The sequence below is a fragment of the Hypomesus transpacificus genome, chromosome 23 (assembly GCF_021917145.1).
Source record: "Hypomesus transpacificus isolate Combined female chromosome 23, fHypTra1, whole genome shotgun sequence".
NCBI lineage: Eukaryota > Metazoa > Chordata > Actinopteri > Osmeriformes > Osmeridae > Hypomesus > Hypomesus transpacificus.
The window spans coordinates 2,866,749-2,884,637 of NC_061082.1; the positions used below are offsets into that span (position 1 = coordinate 2,866,749).

The 17,889-nt window shown below is 44.5% G+C and overlaps 1 protein-coding gene across 1 annotated transcript in view; it reads left to right on the plus strand.

Annotated features, from left to right (window-relative positions):
* The window catches only part of ttn.2 (titin, tandem duplicate 2), a 153,002-nt gene that overhangs the window by 127,171 nt on the left and 7,942 nt on the right, over window positions 1-17,889 (plus strand). Inside the window, exons 203-233 of the mRNA XM_047047514.1 lie at window positions 3-299; window positions 404-991; window positions 1,087-1,389; window positions 1,478-1,771; window positions 1,861-2,148; window positions 2,314-2,613; window positions 2,706-3,008; window positions 3,120-3,425; window positions 3,538-5,304; window positions 5,415-5,708; window positions 5,820-6,101; window positions 6,216-6,515; window positions 6,654-8,720; window positions 8,812-9,114; window positions 9,234-9,545; window positions 9,638-9,928; window positions 10,160-10,459; window positions 10,563-10,868; window positions 10,967-11,269; window positions 11,651-11,932; window positions 12,038-12,631; window positions 12,770-13,060; window positions 13,390-13,689; window positions 13,827-14,129; window positions 14,243-14,545; window positions 14,650-15,234; window positions 15,323-15,628; window positions 15,748-16,047; window positions 16,155-16,730; window positions 16,824-17,129; window positions 17,236-17,829. Of these exons, the coding sequence (XP_046903470.1) occupies window positions 3-299; window positions 404-991; window positions 1,087-1,389; window positions 1,478-1,771; window positions 1,861-2,148; window positions 2,314-2,613; window positions 2,706-3,008; window positions 3,120-3,425; window positions 3,538-5,304; window positions 5,415-5,708; window positions 5,820-6,101; window positions 6,216-6,515; window positions 6,654-8,720; window positions 8,812-9,114; window positions 9,234-9,545; window positions 9,638-9,928; window positions 10,160-10,459; window positions 10,563-10,868; window positions 10,967-11,269; window positions 11,651-11,932; window positions 12,038-12,631; window positions 12,770-13,060; window positions 13,390-13,689; window positions 13,827-14,129; window positions 14,243-14,545; window positions 14,650-15,234; window positions 15,323-15,628; window positions 15,748-16,047; window positions 16,155-16,730; window positions 16,824-17,129; window positions 17,236-17,829 (13,944 nt within the window). The remainder of the gene's footprint in view (window positions 1-2; window positions 300-403; window positions 992-1,086; window positions 1,390-1,477; window positions 1,772-1,860; window positions 2,149-2,313; window positions 2,614-2,705; window positions 3,009-3,119; window positions 3,426-3,537; window positions 5,305-5,414; window positions 5,709-5,819; window positions 6,102-6,215; window positions 6,516-6,653; window positions 8,721-8,811; window positions 9,115-9,233; window positions 9,546-9,637; window positions 9,929-10,159; window positions 10,460-10,562; window positions 10,869-10,966; window positions 11,270-11,650; window positions 11,933-12,037; window positions 12,632-12,769; window positions 13,061-13,389; window positions 13,690-13,826; window positions 14,130-14,242; window positions 14,546-14,649; window positions 15,235-15,322; window positions 15,629-15,747; window positions 16,048-16,154; window positions 16,731-16,823; window positions 17,130-17,235; window positions 17,830-17,889) is intronic.

Sequence of the window (17,889 nt, forward strand, 5' to 3'; positions counted from 1 at the left end):
AGAAAAACCAAGTCCACCACCTAGTATGGGTGTCACTGATGTCACCAAGGACAGTGTGTCACTGTTGTGGGGCAAGCCAGAGCAAGATGGTGGAAGCAGAATCACCAGTTACCAGGTGGATGCTCTGGAAAAGGGGGAGACAAAATGGGTGACATGTGGCGTGACCAAGACTACCCACCTTGTTGTCTCAGGCTTGAGGGAGAACGCTGAATACTTTTTCAGAGTCCGTGCTGAGAACCATGCTGGTTTCAGTGAATCTAAGGACATGACTATGCCTGTGATGGTTAAAGATCAGTTTGGTAAGTTTAAGTAACATTTCAAATGTTTTTATTTGAACAAATGAGATGATGTACTAAACATTTATAAACCATGCTCTAATTGCATTTTCTTGTTCTTTTCACAGAATCACCTGAATTAATCATGAAGAACATCCCTCATAATACGGTCTACGTTAGAGCTGGATCCAACTTGAAGGTTGACGTCCCCATGACTGGCAAACCTCTGCCCAAGGTGTCTCTGTCTAAGGACAATGTGGTTCTGAAGTCCACAATGAGGTTCAACTCTGAGATCACCCCTGATAGTATTAAAATCACACTCCGTGACAGTATTGCTGGAGACTCTGGAAGATATGACATTACTGCCTCTAATGCCAGTGGTACCACCAAATCTTTTGTCAACATTGTGGTCCTGGATAGACCCAGTGTCCCAGTTGGACCAGTTGAGATGTATGATGTAACAGAAGACAGCGTGAGCCTGAAGTGGCTACCTCCCTCATACGATGGCGGCAGCCCCATCACCAACTACATCATCCTCAAACGACAGACAACCACAGCAAACTGGACCGAGGTCTCCTCTGCTGTAGCAAGATGTACCATGAAGATCATGAAGCTCACTACCGGAAAGGAGTACCAGTTCAGAATAAAGGCTGAAAATCGCTATGGAATTAGCGAGCACATTGACTCTCCAACTGTCACTGTGAGCCTACCTTACAGTAAGTTTCCTATGTTATTAAGCACATTTTAAGACTGCAGATAACCATGGTTGAGTGAATGATGTTATTAATTGCCTTTCCTGTGATTTTTTAAGCCGTCCCCGAAGCTCCATCTGCACCAGTGGTGACAGCGGTTACCAAGGAGAGTATCACGGTGACCTGGAAGGAGCCTGCCTCTGATGGAGGCAGCCATGTCTTTGGCTACCACCTGCAGATGAAGGACAGAAACAGCATTATGTGGCAGAAAGTCAACAAGACTGTTATCCGTGCCTGTCACTACAAAGTGATAAATATCAACCCGGGTCTCATCTATGAATTCAAAATAGCTGCTGAAAATGCAGCTGGATTGAGTGCCATTAGCAAGATATCTGACGCAGTACTGGCCATCGATGCCTGCGGTGAGTGTTGAACTTTTTTTTCTTTCTAATCCTTATTTGTCACACCTTCACAATTACTTAAATGTGTTCGTTTTTTTGTGTTTTTTAGAGCCTCCAAACAATGTCCGCATTACTGATATCACCAAGAATACCATCACCCTGGCATGGCAGCAGCCTTCTGATGGTGGCAGCAAGATCACAGGCTACTTCATTGAGAAGAGAGACGATCCAAAAGGAAGATGGACAAAGGCTCATCTGACCAACATCGCAAACAAACATTACACTGTGACAGGCTTAACTCAAGATGAATCTTATGAGTTTAGAGTAATGGCAAAGAACGCTGTTGGATCAGTCAGCAACCCATCCATCGTTGCAGGTCCAGTTACTTGTGTGGACACATTCGGTAGGTTGTATTGTATTGTATTGCATTGTATTGCATTCTGTTGCTAATGTAACTACATTTGAATTCATTATGTTGTTGATTTCTCGCAGGTGCACCCGAGATTGAAATCCCCCAGGAGTATCTGGAAGTAGTGAAACACAAGGCTGGATCTATTGTTGAACTTACATTTGGTATCATAGCTAAGCCGCCACCTACCATTGAGTGGTTTAAGGATGGAAAGGAGCTTAAGTCAGGGGCTCAGCAGACAATCAAGCACACTGCTGACTCTACAAGTATCATCATCAGGGACACCACCCGTCTCAACACAGGAGCATATGAGATCAAGGTCAAGAACTCTCTGGGCTCAGCCTTTGCCTCTGTCAGACTGCAAATTCTTGGTATGTCTTACTTTTTCATTTGTATACACTAAAACGGATGTTTCTGTGTCTAAATCTACATATTATTTGTATATTCATGTGCACATACAGTATCATGAGACAATAGATTTGGATTTATTCTGATTAAACTAAAACAGAGATTTCAATTTGTTTTGACATTATCAGATAAGCCTGGACCTCCTGCTGGAGAGATTCAGTTCAAGAAGATCACAGCTGATAATGTCACCATCATGTGGGCCCCACCTGATGACGAGGGTGGAGCCTTGGTTACTCACTACATTATAGAGAAGCGTGAGACCAGTAGGATTATGTGGTCCATCATATCTGAGAAACTGGAAGAATGTATTGTCAATGTCCAGAGATTGATCCAAGGCAACGAGTACATCTTCAGAGTCAGAGGCATCAACAAATATGGAGTTGGTGATCCACTGGAGTCTGAGCCAGTGGTTGCCAAGAATGCATTTGGTAAGGAAAAAGAACAGAAATATACAACCCTGATAAATGGTTGCCTGTTATAATATATCAATAAATTCACTGCTGAATATGCTTCTCCACAGTTCCTCCCAGCGAGCCCTCCAAGCCCACGGTCAGCATGATTACCAAATCCACAATGACAGTGATCTGGGAGAGACCTGCTCTTGATGGAGGAAGTGACCTTGATGGCTACTACCTGGAGAAGCGTGAAAAGAAGAGCCTGCAGTGGTTTAAGGTGGTCAAAGGCACCATCCGTGACACCAGGCAGAAAGTCACCAATCTTACAGAAGGAAATGAATATCAATATCGTGTCTGTGCCATCAACAAGGCTGGAGCTGGAAAATACTCACTGTGTTCTGAACTCTACAAGGCCTATGATCCCATTGGTATGTAAACTCTAAATAGTCATATTGTATAGTAGCAGTCATTCACATTTGTTCTAATTGGTGTTGATCACATAACATTTCCTTAATTCATTATCCTCTTCCTCATTGCAGATCCACCAAGTGAGCCAACTAAACTAAGAGTGGTTGACTCCACTAAAACCTCCATCACCCTGGGCTGGGTGAAGCCTGTGTATGACGGAGGCAGTGAGATCACCAGCTATATCGTAGAGCAAATGAACACAGAGGACAGGGAATGGGTTGTGATCAGCTCTAACGGTGAAGTACGGACAACAGAGTATGTTGCGTCACATCTGAAACCAGGAACCTACTACTTCTTCCGTGTCTCTGCTGTCAATTGTGTTGGGGCAGGAGAAAACATTCAGATGTACCAGCCTGTACAACCCAAAGATATTCTTGGTTTGTATTTGTAGATTTACACTTACAGTACATGGACATTTTAAATCTAAATATTGGTGAAACATCCCTCTTTCTGTATATTTAACAAATATTGGAACATTCTCTCCAACAGAGGAAGCAGACCTTGACTTGGATGTTTCCATGACCACCCAGTACACAGCTAAAGCAGGAAGAGATGTGGAGATTAGGATCCCTCTGAAGGGCAGACCTGCTCCTAACGTCACCTGGAGGAAGGGAGACAAGAACCTTGCCAGTGATGCCAGGTTCACTATCAACAACACAGAGTATTCAACCCTCCTCATCATTCCAAAGATTACACGCGATGACTGTGGCAAATATCTCCTGGAAATTGAGAATGGTGTTGGTGAACCCAAGATCATCACTGTGTCTGTGAAGGTGCTTGACACACCATCCACCTGCCAAAAGCTGATTATCAAGAATGTCACCAGAAACAAACTCACTCTCAGCTGGGAAGCTCCTCTGATAGATGGTGGTTCCCCTGTTACCAAATACATTGTTGAAAAGAAAGATTCCACCATGAAGGCATACACTGTTGTGACAACAGAGTGCACTAATACAACATACAAAATTGATGGTCTGTCTGAGGAGATTGCCTACTTCTTCCGTGTGTCTGCTGAGAATGAGTATGGAGTTGGTGACACATGTGAGACTACAGAGCCTGTCAGAGCAACCGAGACCCCCGGTCCAGTAAAGGAGTTGGTCATGACAGACTCTACCAAGACATCTGTGATGCTGAAGTGGACTAAGCCTGATCATGATGGTGGCAGCCACATCTCAGACTATATCATTGAGAAGAAGCTAAAGGAAGAGACCACATGGACCCTGGGTGGAACAAGCAAGCGTTGCACATATGAAGTTTCAAACCTTAAGGAGAATACTGTTATGGACTTCAGAGTATTCGCCAAAAATGAGAAAGGAAACAGCGACTTCTCCCTGATTGGACCTATCACAGTGAAGGACTTTATTATCCCACCTGAGGCCAACATGATTGATTATCCAAATGGTGATCTCAGTGTTCGCCTTGGCCAAAATATCCACATTGAGCTTCCATTCAAGGGCAAGCCAAAACCTATCATTAGCTGGATGAAGGACAATGTACCATTGAAGGAAAGTGAGAAGATTCGCTTCCGCACAACTGATAACAAAACTGCAATGACAATCAGAAGCTCCAAGAAGGAAAATGCTGGCATGTACACACTGGTGCTGGACAATAGACAGATCAAGAACTTCTTTGATATTAAAGTGGTCATTCTTGCACCACCCTCTGTACCTGTTGGACCTATTCGATTTGATGAGATCAAAGCACAGGGCATTATCATATCATGGGATGAACCACAGGATGACGGAGGTGGAGAGATCACCTGCTACAGCGTGGAGAAAAGAGAGACCTCCCATGCTAACTGGAAGATGGTCTGCTCCAGTGTTGTAAGGACCACATTCAAGATCCCCAACCTTGTCAAAGGAACAGAGTACCAGTTCAGAGTGCGTGCTGAGAACAAATACGGAGTAAGCGAGGCATTGAATTCAACAGAAGTTATGGCCCAGCACCAGTACAAGCCCCCAGGTTCCCCAGGAAAGCCTGTGGCATACAATGTCACCAGTGATGGCATGACCATTCAGTGGGAAGCACCTGGTTTTGATGGTGGCTCACCAATCTCTGGCTATCACGTGGAGAAGAAGGACAGAAATAGCTTGTTGTGGACCAAAGTAAATTCCAGCATCATTTCTGCAAGAGACTACAGAATCATTGGTTTGATTGAGGGTTTGGAGTACTCATTTAGAGTCTATGCTGAGAATAATGCTGGCCTGAGTCCTGTCAGTGAGCAGAGCAAGCATGCGCTTGCCATCTCTCCAGTTGGTGAGTACACCACTCTTTACAGTGTGTCAACCTCAATGTTTAATTATGAACATACTTGCTTTAAAATACATTCACTGCATTGGAAAGTTGACGTTTCCTTCCCTCTACAGACCCCCCTGGCACTCCCAACTGTATTGATTGCACAAGAGACTCTGTGACTCTCAAGTGGGGCTTACCCAAGAGAGATGGAGGCAGTAAGATTGTGGGTTACAGCGTGGAGAGACGCCAAGGCAGAGCCCGTTGGCTGAGGTGCAACTTCACTGACATCTGTGAATTACAGTTCACCGTCACTGGACTCTCTGCTGGTGACCGCTATGAGTTTAGGGTGATCGCCAGGAATGCTGTTGGAACTGTCAGTCCACCTTCCCAGTCCTCAGGCTACATCATGACCAAGGATGAGAGTGGTGAGAAACCAGTGGAGAAAAAAAATTTTTTTTACTCTGCCATGAAAATGTTATGTTATTTTATGTAATTGTGATATGCATTTCTAACTCTGTATATTTTTCTATTTATAGTTACTCCTGACATTGAGTTTGCTGCTGACCAGGCCGTAACCCTCAAGGCTGGTGAGAACATCAAACTAAAGTGCAGCATCACCGGGCGCCCCGTACCTCAGGTCATATGGTACAAGGACGGTACAGAGATTGATAAGAAGATGATGATTGACATTACAACAACCATCGGAAGCAGCTCACTCTTCGCCCGTGACGTAGACCGTAGTCACCGTGGCATCTACGCAGTGGAGGCCAGGAACAGCTCAGGAACTAAGAGAGCAGAAGTTAATATCAGAGTCCAAGGTTAGTCACACAGTAAAATATTCAAGAGTTGCATCTATACCTACTATAGAACTTGAAGTATATTCATTTACTAAGATAGTTATGTTAACCATAAACATTTTCTGTTTTTTTTAGACACCCCTGGGCCTCCTGAGGGTCCCATCCGTTTCACAGGCATCACTGCAGAGAAGTGTACAGTTTGGTGGAACCCTCCAGAGAACGATGGCTGCTCTGCCATCACTCACTACATAGTAGAGAAGAGAGAGACCTCCAGGATCTCCTGGGCAATGGTGACCAGCAAGTGTGAAGCCTGCTCCTTCAACGTCACTAAACTGATCAAGGGCAATGAGTATCAGTTCCGTGTCTCTGCCGTCAACAAGTTTGGTGATGGCAGACCTCTGGACTCTGAACCAGTCGTTGCACAGATGCAATTCAGTAAGTTCTGAAGACAAATTGTGTGCATAGCTTTGATATTTTACCATTTCAAAATGCTCTCTGCAGTTATCAGTACATTTAATTTATTGAACAATAAATGGAAGATAATGAACATGTATTTTTGCTTTTGTTCCTCAGCTGTGCCAGAAGCCCCAGGTACACCAGACGCCACACATATTACAGGCAATAGCATCACAATGTGCTGGACTAGGCCCAGGTCAGATGGTGGTAACGAGATCAAACACTACATCCTGGAACGACGTGAGAAGAAGAGTCTGATGTGGGTGAAGGTGTCATCCAAGAGACCCATCACTGAGCTCCGACACAGAGTCACCCACCTGACCGAGGGATATGAGTATGAGTTCCGTGTGATGGCTGAGAATGGAGCTGGAATAGGACCTTCCGGCAGCACATCCAGGCTTTTCAAGTGCAGAGAGCCTACCAGCACACCAAGTGCCCCCTCTGTGGTCAAAGTTATTGACTCCACCAAGTCCTCTGTCACCCTGGATTGGATCAAGCCTGTGTTTGATGGTGGCATGGAGGTTATTGGTTACAATATTGAGATGTGCAAGGCTAGTCTGGAGGAATGGCACAAAATCAACACAGAGTTATGCATCAATAACGTCTACACAGCTAAAGGTCTGGTTGCTGGTGAGATGTACAAGTTCCGTGTTAGTGCAGTGAATGGAACAGGACAGGGAGAAGCCTGTACAATTCCCAATCCAGTGCAAGCTGTGGACAGACTGACGTCTCCAGAAATTGACATTGATGCTAGCTTCAAACAGAACCACATTGTGAGGAATGGTGGCACTGTCACTCTCCATATTCCTTTCCGTGGCAAACCTATTCCTCTGGCTACCTGGACCAAGGCTGATGGTGAGGTGCCAGTAATGGCAGATATCAACACTACTGACTCATTTAGCACCTTGACTATTGAAGGCTGCACCAGATACGAGGCTGGAAAATACACCTTGTCTCTAGAAAACAACAGTGGGCGGAAGTCTATTACCTTCACTGTGAAGGTTTTAGATACTCCTGGACCACCAGGTAAAATCTCCTTCAAGGACGTGACCAGAGGAGCACTGACCCTCATGTGGGACGCTCCCAGCAATGACGGAGGAGCTCGCATTCATCACTACATTGTGGATATGCGTGAGGCCAGCCGTCTCAGCTGGCAAGAAGTTAGCACTAAGTGCACACGTCAAATAATTAGAGCAACCAACATGGAGATAGGTATTCCATATGTCTTCAGAGTTATTGCAGTTAACCAGTATGGTCAGGGTGAGCCACAGGAGATGTCTGAGCCTGTGGTTGCCACGGAGGAACCTGCTCCACCCAAGAGGCTGGATGTCATCGACACAAGCAACTCCACAGCTTCTCTGGCCTGGCTAAAGCCTGAACATGATGGTGGCAGCCGAGTCAGAGGCTACATTGTGGAGCTTAGGGCCAAGGGGTCTGACCGCTGGTTAATGGGTGGTGAGACAAAGTCTCTGAAAATGGTTCTGGAAGGCTTGATTGAAAACACAGAGTACAATTTCCGTGTCAAAGCCAAGAACGATGCTGGCATCAGTGAGGCAAGAGATGCCTTTGGTTCTGTTGTCATCAAGGAGCCCCGTATTGAGCCTACTGCTGACCTCAGCAGCATCAACAACCAACTCATCACATGCAAGACCAGTGACAAGTTCATCATTGATATTCCTATCAGTGGCAGACCAGCTCCAAAGGTAACATGGAAACTGGAAGAGATGAAGTTGAAGGAGACTGACAGAGTGTCTATCAAGTCCAACCATGAAAAGACAACCCTGGTTGTAAAAGACAGCAAGAGAGGAGATAGTGGAAAGTATTACCTAATTCTGGAAAATGCGGCAGGAGTGAAAACCTTCACTGTGACAGTTGTGGTGTTTGGTAGACCCAGTGCACCAACTGGCCCTGTGGAAATATCCTCTGTCTCATCTGAGTCCTGCACACTGTCATGGGCAGACCCCTCAGACGATGGCGGCACTGAAATAACTAACTATATTGTTGAGAAGCGCGAGTCTGGATCGACATCCTGGCAGGTTGTGAACTCCAGTGTCAAGCGCACCACAATTAAAGTCACCCGTCTGACCAAATACATGGAGTACACCTTCCGTGTGTGTGCTGAGAACAAGTTTGGCGTGAGCAAGTCCATTGAGACTACACCTGTGATTATTGAACATCCATTTGGTAAGTTATATTATGTGTTAAATCAATTTACAGATGATGCAAATGTTAAGAACACAACATTAACAATTGTTTCCATTGTTTGTCTTAATAGTTCCCCCAAGTCCTCCAACACGCCCAGATGTGTTGTTTGTCTCTGCTTCTGCCATTGGCATCAAGTGGGACCTGCCATACCATGATGGAGGCAGTGGAATAACAGGCTACTGGATAGAGAAAAAAGAGAGAAACACCATCCTGTGGGTGAGGGAGAACAAGATCCCATGTGTCGACGCCCAATACAAAGTATCCAGTCTTATTGAGGGCTTGGAGTACCAGTTCAGAGTTTACGCAATGAATATTGCTGGTCTGAGCAAAGCCAGCGAAGCCTCCAGGCCAGTGGTGGCACTGAATCCTGTGGGTGAGTACAACACCTGTCAGAGACTTTAATGGGTTAAGTGTAATGGTTTAATAATTTTTACCTCCACTGGTCCATGTCGTCCCTTACCTTAACTGTCTTGTCCTTCTGTCTATGTTCAGATCCTCCTGGCAAACCAGAGGTGACAGATATCACTAGATCCTCAGTCACAATCGCCTGGTTTGTACCTGAAAATGATGGAGGTAGCAAGATTGTTGGCTATGTTGTTGAGCGCAAGCCTTACAGCACAGATGAATATGATGACACACGCTGGTTGAAATGCAACTACACCACAATCACAGACACAAATTTCACCGTGGCTAATCTGGGAGAAGATGAAGTGTATGAGTTCCGTGTTATTGCCAGAAATGGAGCTGGTGTACACAGTGCTCCATCAGAGTCCACAGGACCCATTACCTGCAAGGATGAGTACAGTAAGTAACAACAATACTTCACTATTCAATGCATTTCAACATGAATAATTATGAAAATAAAACACTGAAATTCTCTTAAATTTGTGTTACAGCCCCTCCAAAAGCTGAACTTGACAAAACGCTGGTTGGAGAGACAGTCACTATTCGTGCTGGGTCAGACCTGGTTTTGGATGGGGCAGTGGGAGGTAAACCAGAGCCTAAAGTGTTCTGGTCCAAGGGTGAAAAGATTCTAGAACTGGGAGAGAAATATTCTCTGACCTATACCAGCTCCAGAGCCATGGCCATCATCAAAAGCTGTGACAGGAATGACACTGGCAGGTACATCCTCACTGTGAAAAATGCCAGCGGCACCAAGACAGCAGCGGTCAATGTTAAAGTACTAGGTAAGCAAAACAAAGTACATGAAAGTACACACTTACAGAATACACTCAGGCTTTCTTCACACATATTGTAAAATATACAACTTTTTCATTCAGTTTCCCTGTCATAAAATACCTCACCTCCCAACACATGCTTCCATAATAATTCCACACATAATAATTCATTCTTGTTTGTCCTGTTTGCAGAAGAATCAAACCAATTACTAATAACTATGTATCTGCTTTCTATTCCAGATACGCCTGGGCCTCCTGCTGAAAAGGTTATCATCAGCAGAGTCACAGAGGAGAAGTGTAGTGTATCCTGGAAGATTCCGTTAGAGGATGGTGGAGACTTAGTGTCTCACTACATTGTAGAGAGACGCGAGACCAGCCGCCTCAACTGGGTCATTATGGAGACAGAATGTAAAACCTTGGCATGTGTCAGCAGTAAACTCATCAAGAATAATGAGTACGTCTTCCGTGTCAGAGGAGTCAACAAGTATGGACCTGGAGTACCTCTGGAGTCTGACCCTGTTATTGCAAGAAACGCATACAGTAAGGGGTTGTTCCTGTCCAAACACTATCATGTGTTTACTTAGATGTGATTTAAAAAATGGTATACTTTATTGACCACTGCATATCATAAAATCTATTTCAGCTATCACTTCACCTCCTGGAGCACCAGAGATCACGGCTGTTGGAAAGGAACATGTCATTATTGAATGGATGAAGCCAGAGAGTGATGGTGGGAGTGAGATCAAGAACTACCTTGTTGACAAACGTGAGACGAGCAGTCTCAGGTGGACCAGAGTGAACAAGACCTTCACCATTTATGACACGCGTCTGAAGATTTCCGGATTGCTGGAGGGCAGCGACTACCAGTTCCGTGTCACAGCTGTGAATGCTGCTGGAAACAGTCAGCCCAGCGACGCCTCCCAATATGTTCTATGCAAAGATCCAACCTGTAAGCATCATATTCGGATATTCATGGTTCATTCATAAAGACGAAACCTAACAATTTTCAACAAAAATGTGAATTTGCTCATTTTTTCTTTTTTCTAGACACTCCTGCTCCACCTTCCATACCACGGGTGACAGACAGCACTAAACATAGCATCAGCCTTGCCTGGACCAGGCCTATGTATGATGGTGGTTCTGATGTGACTGGTTATGTAGTTGAGATTCTGGAGGAGGGAACAGAGCAGTGGTATAGAGCTCACCAAAAGGTTCTGAAGACTAACAACTATGTTGCCACTGGTCTGGCCAGCAACAAGAAGTACAGCTTCCGTGTGGCAGCTGTTAACAACAAGGGCACTGGTGAATTCAGTGAAGCAAGTGTGGAAACCGAGCCTGTGGAGAAAGTTGGTAAGTTTGCATGGTTAACTGTATTGATATAAAATGACCAAATATTTAACCTATATAAATAACCAAATGGGGACCCATATCAACCAGCTAGCTTTTGACAGTGACACTCGTCAGGAATTTCACGAAAATGTGGATGTAGAACTTAACAAATAAAAAAGTATGTACACAACATTGTACTTGAATATGTAGATAAACACCTAACATTATGGGACAGGTCAAGTTCAGTTTGGGACGATTCATTTTGCACTTCGGTACAGTACTGTGACAGTGAGGAAAAAATGCTTATTGTTAAGCCATTGACCATAGACAGTTACAGATGGTCAGTTGCAGGTTTATATCTTGACAGGCACATGATAATGACGATGAACTTTTGTCCAACAGAAATCCCAGATCTTGAACTGGGTGATGACCTGAAGAAGACTGTGTGTCTGCGGGCTGGTGGCACTCTGAGGCTGTTTGTGACAGTGACTGGGAGACCCACGCCAATCATCACCTGGAGGAAGAAGGGAGTGGACCTTCAGAGCAGAGGCTTCATTGACACCACTGACAGCTACACATCTCTGGTAGTTGAGAAGGTCCATCGTTATGATGCTGGAAAATACATTGTTGAGGCAGAGAACCCATCTGGCAAGAGGACAGCAACTGTTCTCGTCAAGATTTATGGTAAATTGTGTGGAGGCTAAATATAATACACTGTAATTATGTGATAAAATAATTGTATAATTTAATATGGAATTAGGGTCAGTTAACATGGTGTGTGTTTTTCAGACACTCCTGGACCACCTGGGGCCGTTAAAGTGAAAGATTATACCAAGGAATCTGTGGTAATTACTTGGGATGTACCTAGTGTTGATGGCGGAGCTCCTATCAACAACTACATCATTGAGAAACGAGAAGCTTCAATGAAATCGTACAAGACAGTTACAACGGAATGTAGGAAAACATTGTTCAGAATCACTGGTCTGGAAGAGGGAGTTCACTACTTCTTCCGAGTATTACCAGAGAACATCTATGGTATTGGAGAAGGTTGTGAGATTCCTGAGTCTGTCCTGCTCTGTGAAGTTCCATCAATTCCTCAAGATATGGAAATTGTGGATGTGACAAAGACCACAGTCATTCTGAAGTGGGAGAAGCCTCTTTCTGATGGTGGCAGCCGAGTGACAGGCTACGTCATTGAGGCCTGCAAGGTTGGATCAGACAGATGGACTGCTGTGTCAACTGTGAAGTCATCAGTGTCTCAGCACACTGTCACTTCCCTGACAGAGAATGAGCAGTATCTATTCAGAATCAGAGCCACCAACAGCAGGGGAGTCAGCGAGGCTAGAGAGATCATGAGTCCTATCACTGTTCAGGAACAGAAAGGTATGCCATGTCAGAATTATGATTACAAGTACTATAACCTAAATATGAATTCCTGCCTAAATGCCCATACTAATTATGTTTTTGTAAAGCATTAAAGTTTCCGCAAAGTATGAAAACGTTTTTGTATCCCCCCCACAGTGGCACCCAAGATTGATCTGGCTGGAATTCCACAGAAGATTGTCAATGTCCCAGCAGGCAAACCAATTGACATCAACCTGCCCATTAAGGGTAAACCTTTGCCTGTCTGCTCATGGTTCTTTGCTGGTGTTAAGATGAAGGATAGTCTTGAGCGTGTCAAGATTGAAAGCACAGCAAAATACACAAGACTAATTGTCCGTGAGACCACAATTGATGACACTGGGGATTACACTCTGGAAGTAAAGAATGCAACAGGAATTGCCAAAGAGGTTATCAAAATCGTTATCCTTGGTAAGTGTTTTGTCTCTTACATTTACATTTACATTTATTCATTTAGCAGACGCTTTTGTCCAAAGCGACTTCCAAGAGAGAGCTTCACAAAGTGCATAGGTCACTGATAATAACAACAAGATAGCCCCACAGCATTGCGGGTAGTCAAAAACAAGAAGTACATATTGTGGACAACCAAAAAATAGTGCTAAAGGGAAGAAACCATAAGAGCATGTAGTTAAACAAGTTAAAATTACTTTGCTTATGTTTGTGTAAACTCAACAAGTTTGAAGATACTTTATAATACTCTGGTGTATTACAATATCAACCATTCAAATTTCTCTCTCTAGACAAACCTGGAATACCCATCGGACCGATGAAAATTGAAGAGGTTGATGGCAGCTCTGTGACTGTTAGCTGGGAACCACCAGAGAAGGATGGCGGTGCTAACGTTAGCGGCTATGTGGTTGAGCAGCGTGATGCACACCGTCCTGGCTGGTTGTCTGTGTCCGAGTCTGTAACCAGGCCCACTTTCAAATTCACAAGACTGTCAGAAGGAACTGAATACGTGTTCCGTGTTGCTGCTACAAACCGCTTCGGCGTTGGTGGATTCATGCAGTCAGAAGTTGTGGAGTGCAAGAGTTTGAAGAGTAAGTTGACATTCAGCACAAAACTATCCCAGAATAATTGTGAGAATAATTTTTGAATTGCATTTTATTTGGATATAATTGTTTAACATTTCAATCTTCTTTTCTCCCCCCTTTTTCTCTCTTCCTTCTCTTTATAGCCATACCCGGACCACCCAGCACACCAGACATTGTTGATGTAACTCATGAAGGCATGACCGTAACATGGCAGCCACCAGAGGATAATGGTGGCTCCACTCTGGCCGGATACATCATCGAGCGAAAGGAGGTCAGGTCTGACAGATGGATGCGCATCAACAAGAACCCAGTGACAATGACCCGATACAGATCTACAGGTCTGATTGAAGGCCTGGAGTACGAATACAGAGTCACAGCCATTAACTCCAGGGGTGAAGGAAAACCAAGCTTGGGCTCCAAACCTGCTATCGCCATGGATCCCGTCGGTAAGCAAATGAGAATGATTTTCATTTAACACATTTTAGAATTGAATGCACAGACCACTGTCACTTTCTATTCCGCCTATTTCTAATTAAATACTTTTTTCCTGTGTGAGCAGAGCCCCCAACTGCACCTATGCATCCTCGAGTGACCGACAGCACCAGGACCTCTGTGTCTCTGGCCTGGCTTCCTCCTGAAGATGAGGGTGGAGCCATTGTCACTGGCTACCTGATTGAGATGCAGAAAGTGGACCAGGTGGAATGGACTAAGTGCAACACAACACCTACAAAGATCTGTGAATACACACTGACACATATGCCCCAGGGAGCAGAGTACAAATTCCGTGTCATGGCCTGCAATGCTGGAGGATCAGGAGAACCAGCTGAAATACCAGGGGTGGTCAAGGTTACAGAAATGCTTGGTAAGGAAAGATCTATTCAAAACATAACAATGAATACATGAGTAGTATTGTATTATTCAATGTATTGATAATTCTTGTTTCTAACTTTTAATATTTTCTTTCAGACTATCCTGACTATGAGCTGGATAGCAAGTATGAGGAAGGCTATGTGGTCCGACAGGGTGGAGTTATCAGACTGTCTGTGCCAATCAAGGGAAAACCAGTTCCTACCTGTAAGTGGACCAAGGAAGGCCGAGATATTTCTCACAGAGCCATGATTGTCTCCACTGATGACATCACTGAGCTGGTGATCAAGGAGGCCCACAAAGAGGATACCGGCACCTATGACCTAATTCTGGAAAACAAATGCGGCAAGAAGGTTGTCTACATCAAGGTGAAGGTAATCGGACGCCCCGATGCCCCAGAAGGTCCTCTCGAGTTTGATGATATCCAGGCTCGTTCTGTCAGAGTTAGTTGGAGACCTCCATCAGACGACGGTGGCTCAGATGTCTTGGGATACATCGTTGAGAGACGCGAGGTTCCTAAGGCAGCTTGGTGCACTGTGGACTCCAGGGTCCTTGAGACATCTCTGGTGGTCAAAGGACTAAAGGAGAATGTTGAGTACCACTTCAAGATATCAGCAGAGAACCAGTTTGGTGTCAGCAGATCCCTAAAATCTGATGAGTCTGTCATACCAAAGACACCTCTCTGTGAGTATTGGTCATGGTTCACACAAACAAATACATCATTCTTGTATTGAACAATTCCTCCTCTAACTTTGTGTGTTTATATCTACAGGTCCTCCAGAACCACCAAGCAACCCACCAGAAATTATGGATGTCACCAAGAGCACAATCTCTCTGTCCTGGTCCAGGCCCAAGGATGATGGTGGCTCCCGTGTCACAGGCTACTTTGTTGAGAGAAGAGAGGTGTCCACTGAGAAGTGGGTGCGTCACAACAAGACACACATCACCACCACCATGTACACTGTAACTGGACTCATCCCTGATGCTGAATACAAGTTCAGGGTAGTCGCTCAGAATGACGTTGGTAAGAGTGAGGCTGGACCCGAATCCGATTCAGTTGTCTGCAAAGATCCATTCGGTGAGTTATCATGACCTTTACTAAAACTCAGCATAACTAAAATTATACACAATGTATGTAATGAAAGATGACAAAATTACATTGCATTGTCTATAATAATTACACCTATTGTTTCACAGACAAACCAAGTCAACCTGGAGAGATTGACATAATCTCAGTTGCCAAGGACTGCATCACTATCCACTGGTTGCGTCCAGAGTGTGATGGTGGAAAGGAGATCCTGGGCTACTGGATAGAGTTCAGAGAGGCCGGTGAAAGTGCCTGGAAGAAATGCAACAAAGAACGTTCCAAGGACAGACAGTTTACAATGGGTGGTCTTATGGAGGCTACAGAGTACGAGTTCCGTATTATTGCTGAGAATGAGACTGGATTGAGCAGGCCCCGCAGAACTGCCATGGGCATTAAGACAAAACTGAGCGGTATGTCAACACATTGTGTTCAAATTATTTATGAGAGATAAACATAAACGAATGTATATCTCCAAATCTCTAATAAACATGCTCATAATATGATTGTGTTTTTATAGTTGGAGAGGCTCCATGTCTGAAGGAGGAAATAAAAGACGTCACTACAAAACTAGGTGAATCTGGAACTTTGGTGTGCCAGATCATTGGCAGACCTCTACCAGAGATCAAATGGTACCGGTATGGCAAGGAGCTGATCCAGAGCCGCAAATACAAGATGAGTTCTGATGGTCGCAACCATTCTTTGACCGTGGCCACAGATGAACAGGAAGATGAGGGTCTGTATACTTGCAGAGCTGTAAATGAGGCCGGAGAGGTTGAGACCAGCGGAAAACTTTTCCTACATGCCGCTCCTCAGTTCCACCCCGGCTTCCCTCTGAAAGAGAAGTACTATGCTGGCTGTGGAACCAGCCTCCGTCTCCATGTAGTTTACATCGGCCGTCCTATTCCACAGATTATGTGGTTCTATGACAAGAAGCCTTTAAATCCATCTGAGAATGTCATCATTGAGAATACAGAGAGCTACTCTCATCTGGTTGTTCGGAATGTTCAACGTAAGACCAATGCTGGCCGGTACAAGGTGCAAATGAGCAACAAATTCGGCACTGTTGACACCTTCCTTCGTGTTGAAATTCAAGGTAAATAATTTTCCTACAATCCTTACAAGAATATTATAGTTTTTTATATCTTAAATTAATCCCCCTTTTTATTTTATTTTACTTTATTTACAGATAAACCTACTATCCCAGAGGGGCCCATTGTTGTGGATGCACTGTTGAAGAGCTCTATAATCATCAGCTGGAAGCCTCCAAAGGATGATGGTGGCTCAATGATCACCAACTACATTGTAGAGAAACGTGAAGCAAAGGAGGGCGAGGAGTGGCACCTGGTGTCATCCTCTGTCTCAGGAACAACTTGCCGCGTTCCCAACCTGACTGAGAGTGCTGGATATTACTTCCGTGTTTCAGCTCAGAACCAATATGGTGTCAGTGCTTCTCTGGAGATTCAATCCGTTCTCATCATTAAGAGTCCATTCGGTGAGTAGGATGACACGTACAGTTACAGGAAGAGAACAAGTTCACTAAAATAATCAGGAAAGGGAAGAAGAGTGAATTTCATTAACACTACTGTCTGTATTTTCAGAAAAACCCGGAATCCCACAGCAGCCCGTTGTTACTGGTGTCACAAAGGATTCCTGCGTTGTGTCTTGGAAACCACCAAGCAGTGATGGAGGTGCCAAGATTAAGAACTACTTCCTGGACAAACGTGAGAAGAGGCAGAACAAATGGATTTCAGTGTGCACTGAAGAGATCCACGAGACCACCTACAATGTCACAGGCCTAATTGAGGGCTTTGAGTATGAGTTCCGTGTCAAGTGTGAGAATATTGGTGGTGAGAGTGATTGGAGTGAAATATCCGAAGCCATCATTCCCAAATCAGAACACGCTCCACGACCCCCTGTGTTCAGAGACGAACTTAGAGACATGACCGTGAAGTACAAGGCCAATGCTACATTTGTATGCAAGGTTGTTGGACATCCAAAACCTGTGATCAAATGGTACAGGCGTGGCAAAGAAATTCAGCCTGATGGACAGAAGATCAAAGCACAAGAATTCAAGGGAGGCTATTACCAACTTGTCATTACTGCTGCTGTTGAAGATGATGCAACAGTGTATCAAATTAGAGCAACAAACCAAGAAGGATCCATCTCTACAACTGTTAACTTGGATGTGGAGGGTATGCATTTTCACTTTACAGTGTGTTCATTGGCATTTAACTTGGCATTTTTGTATTGGT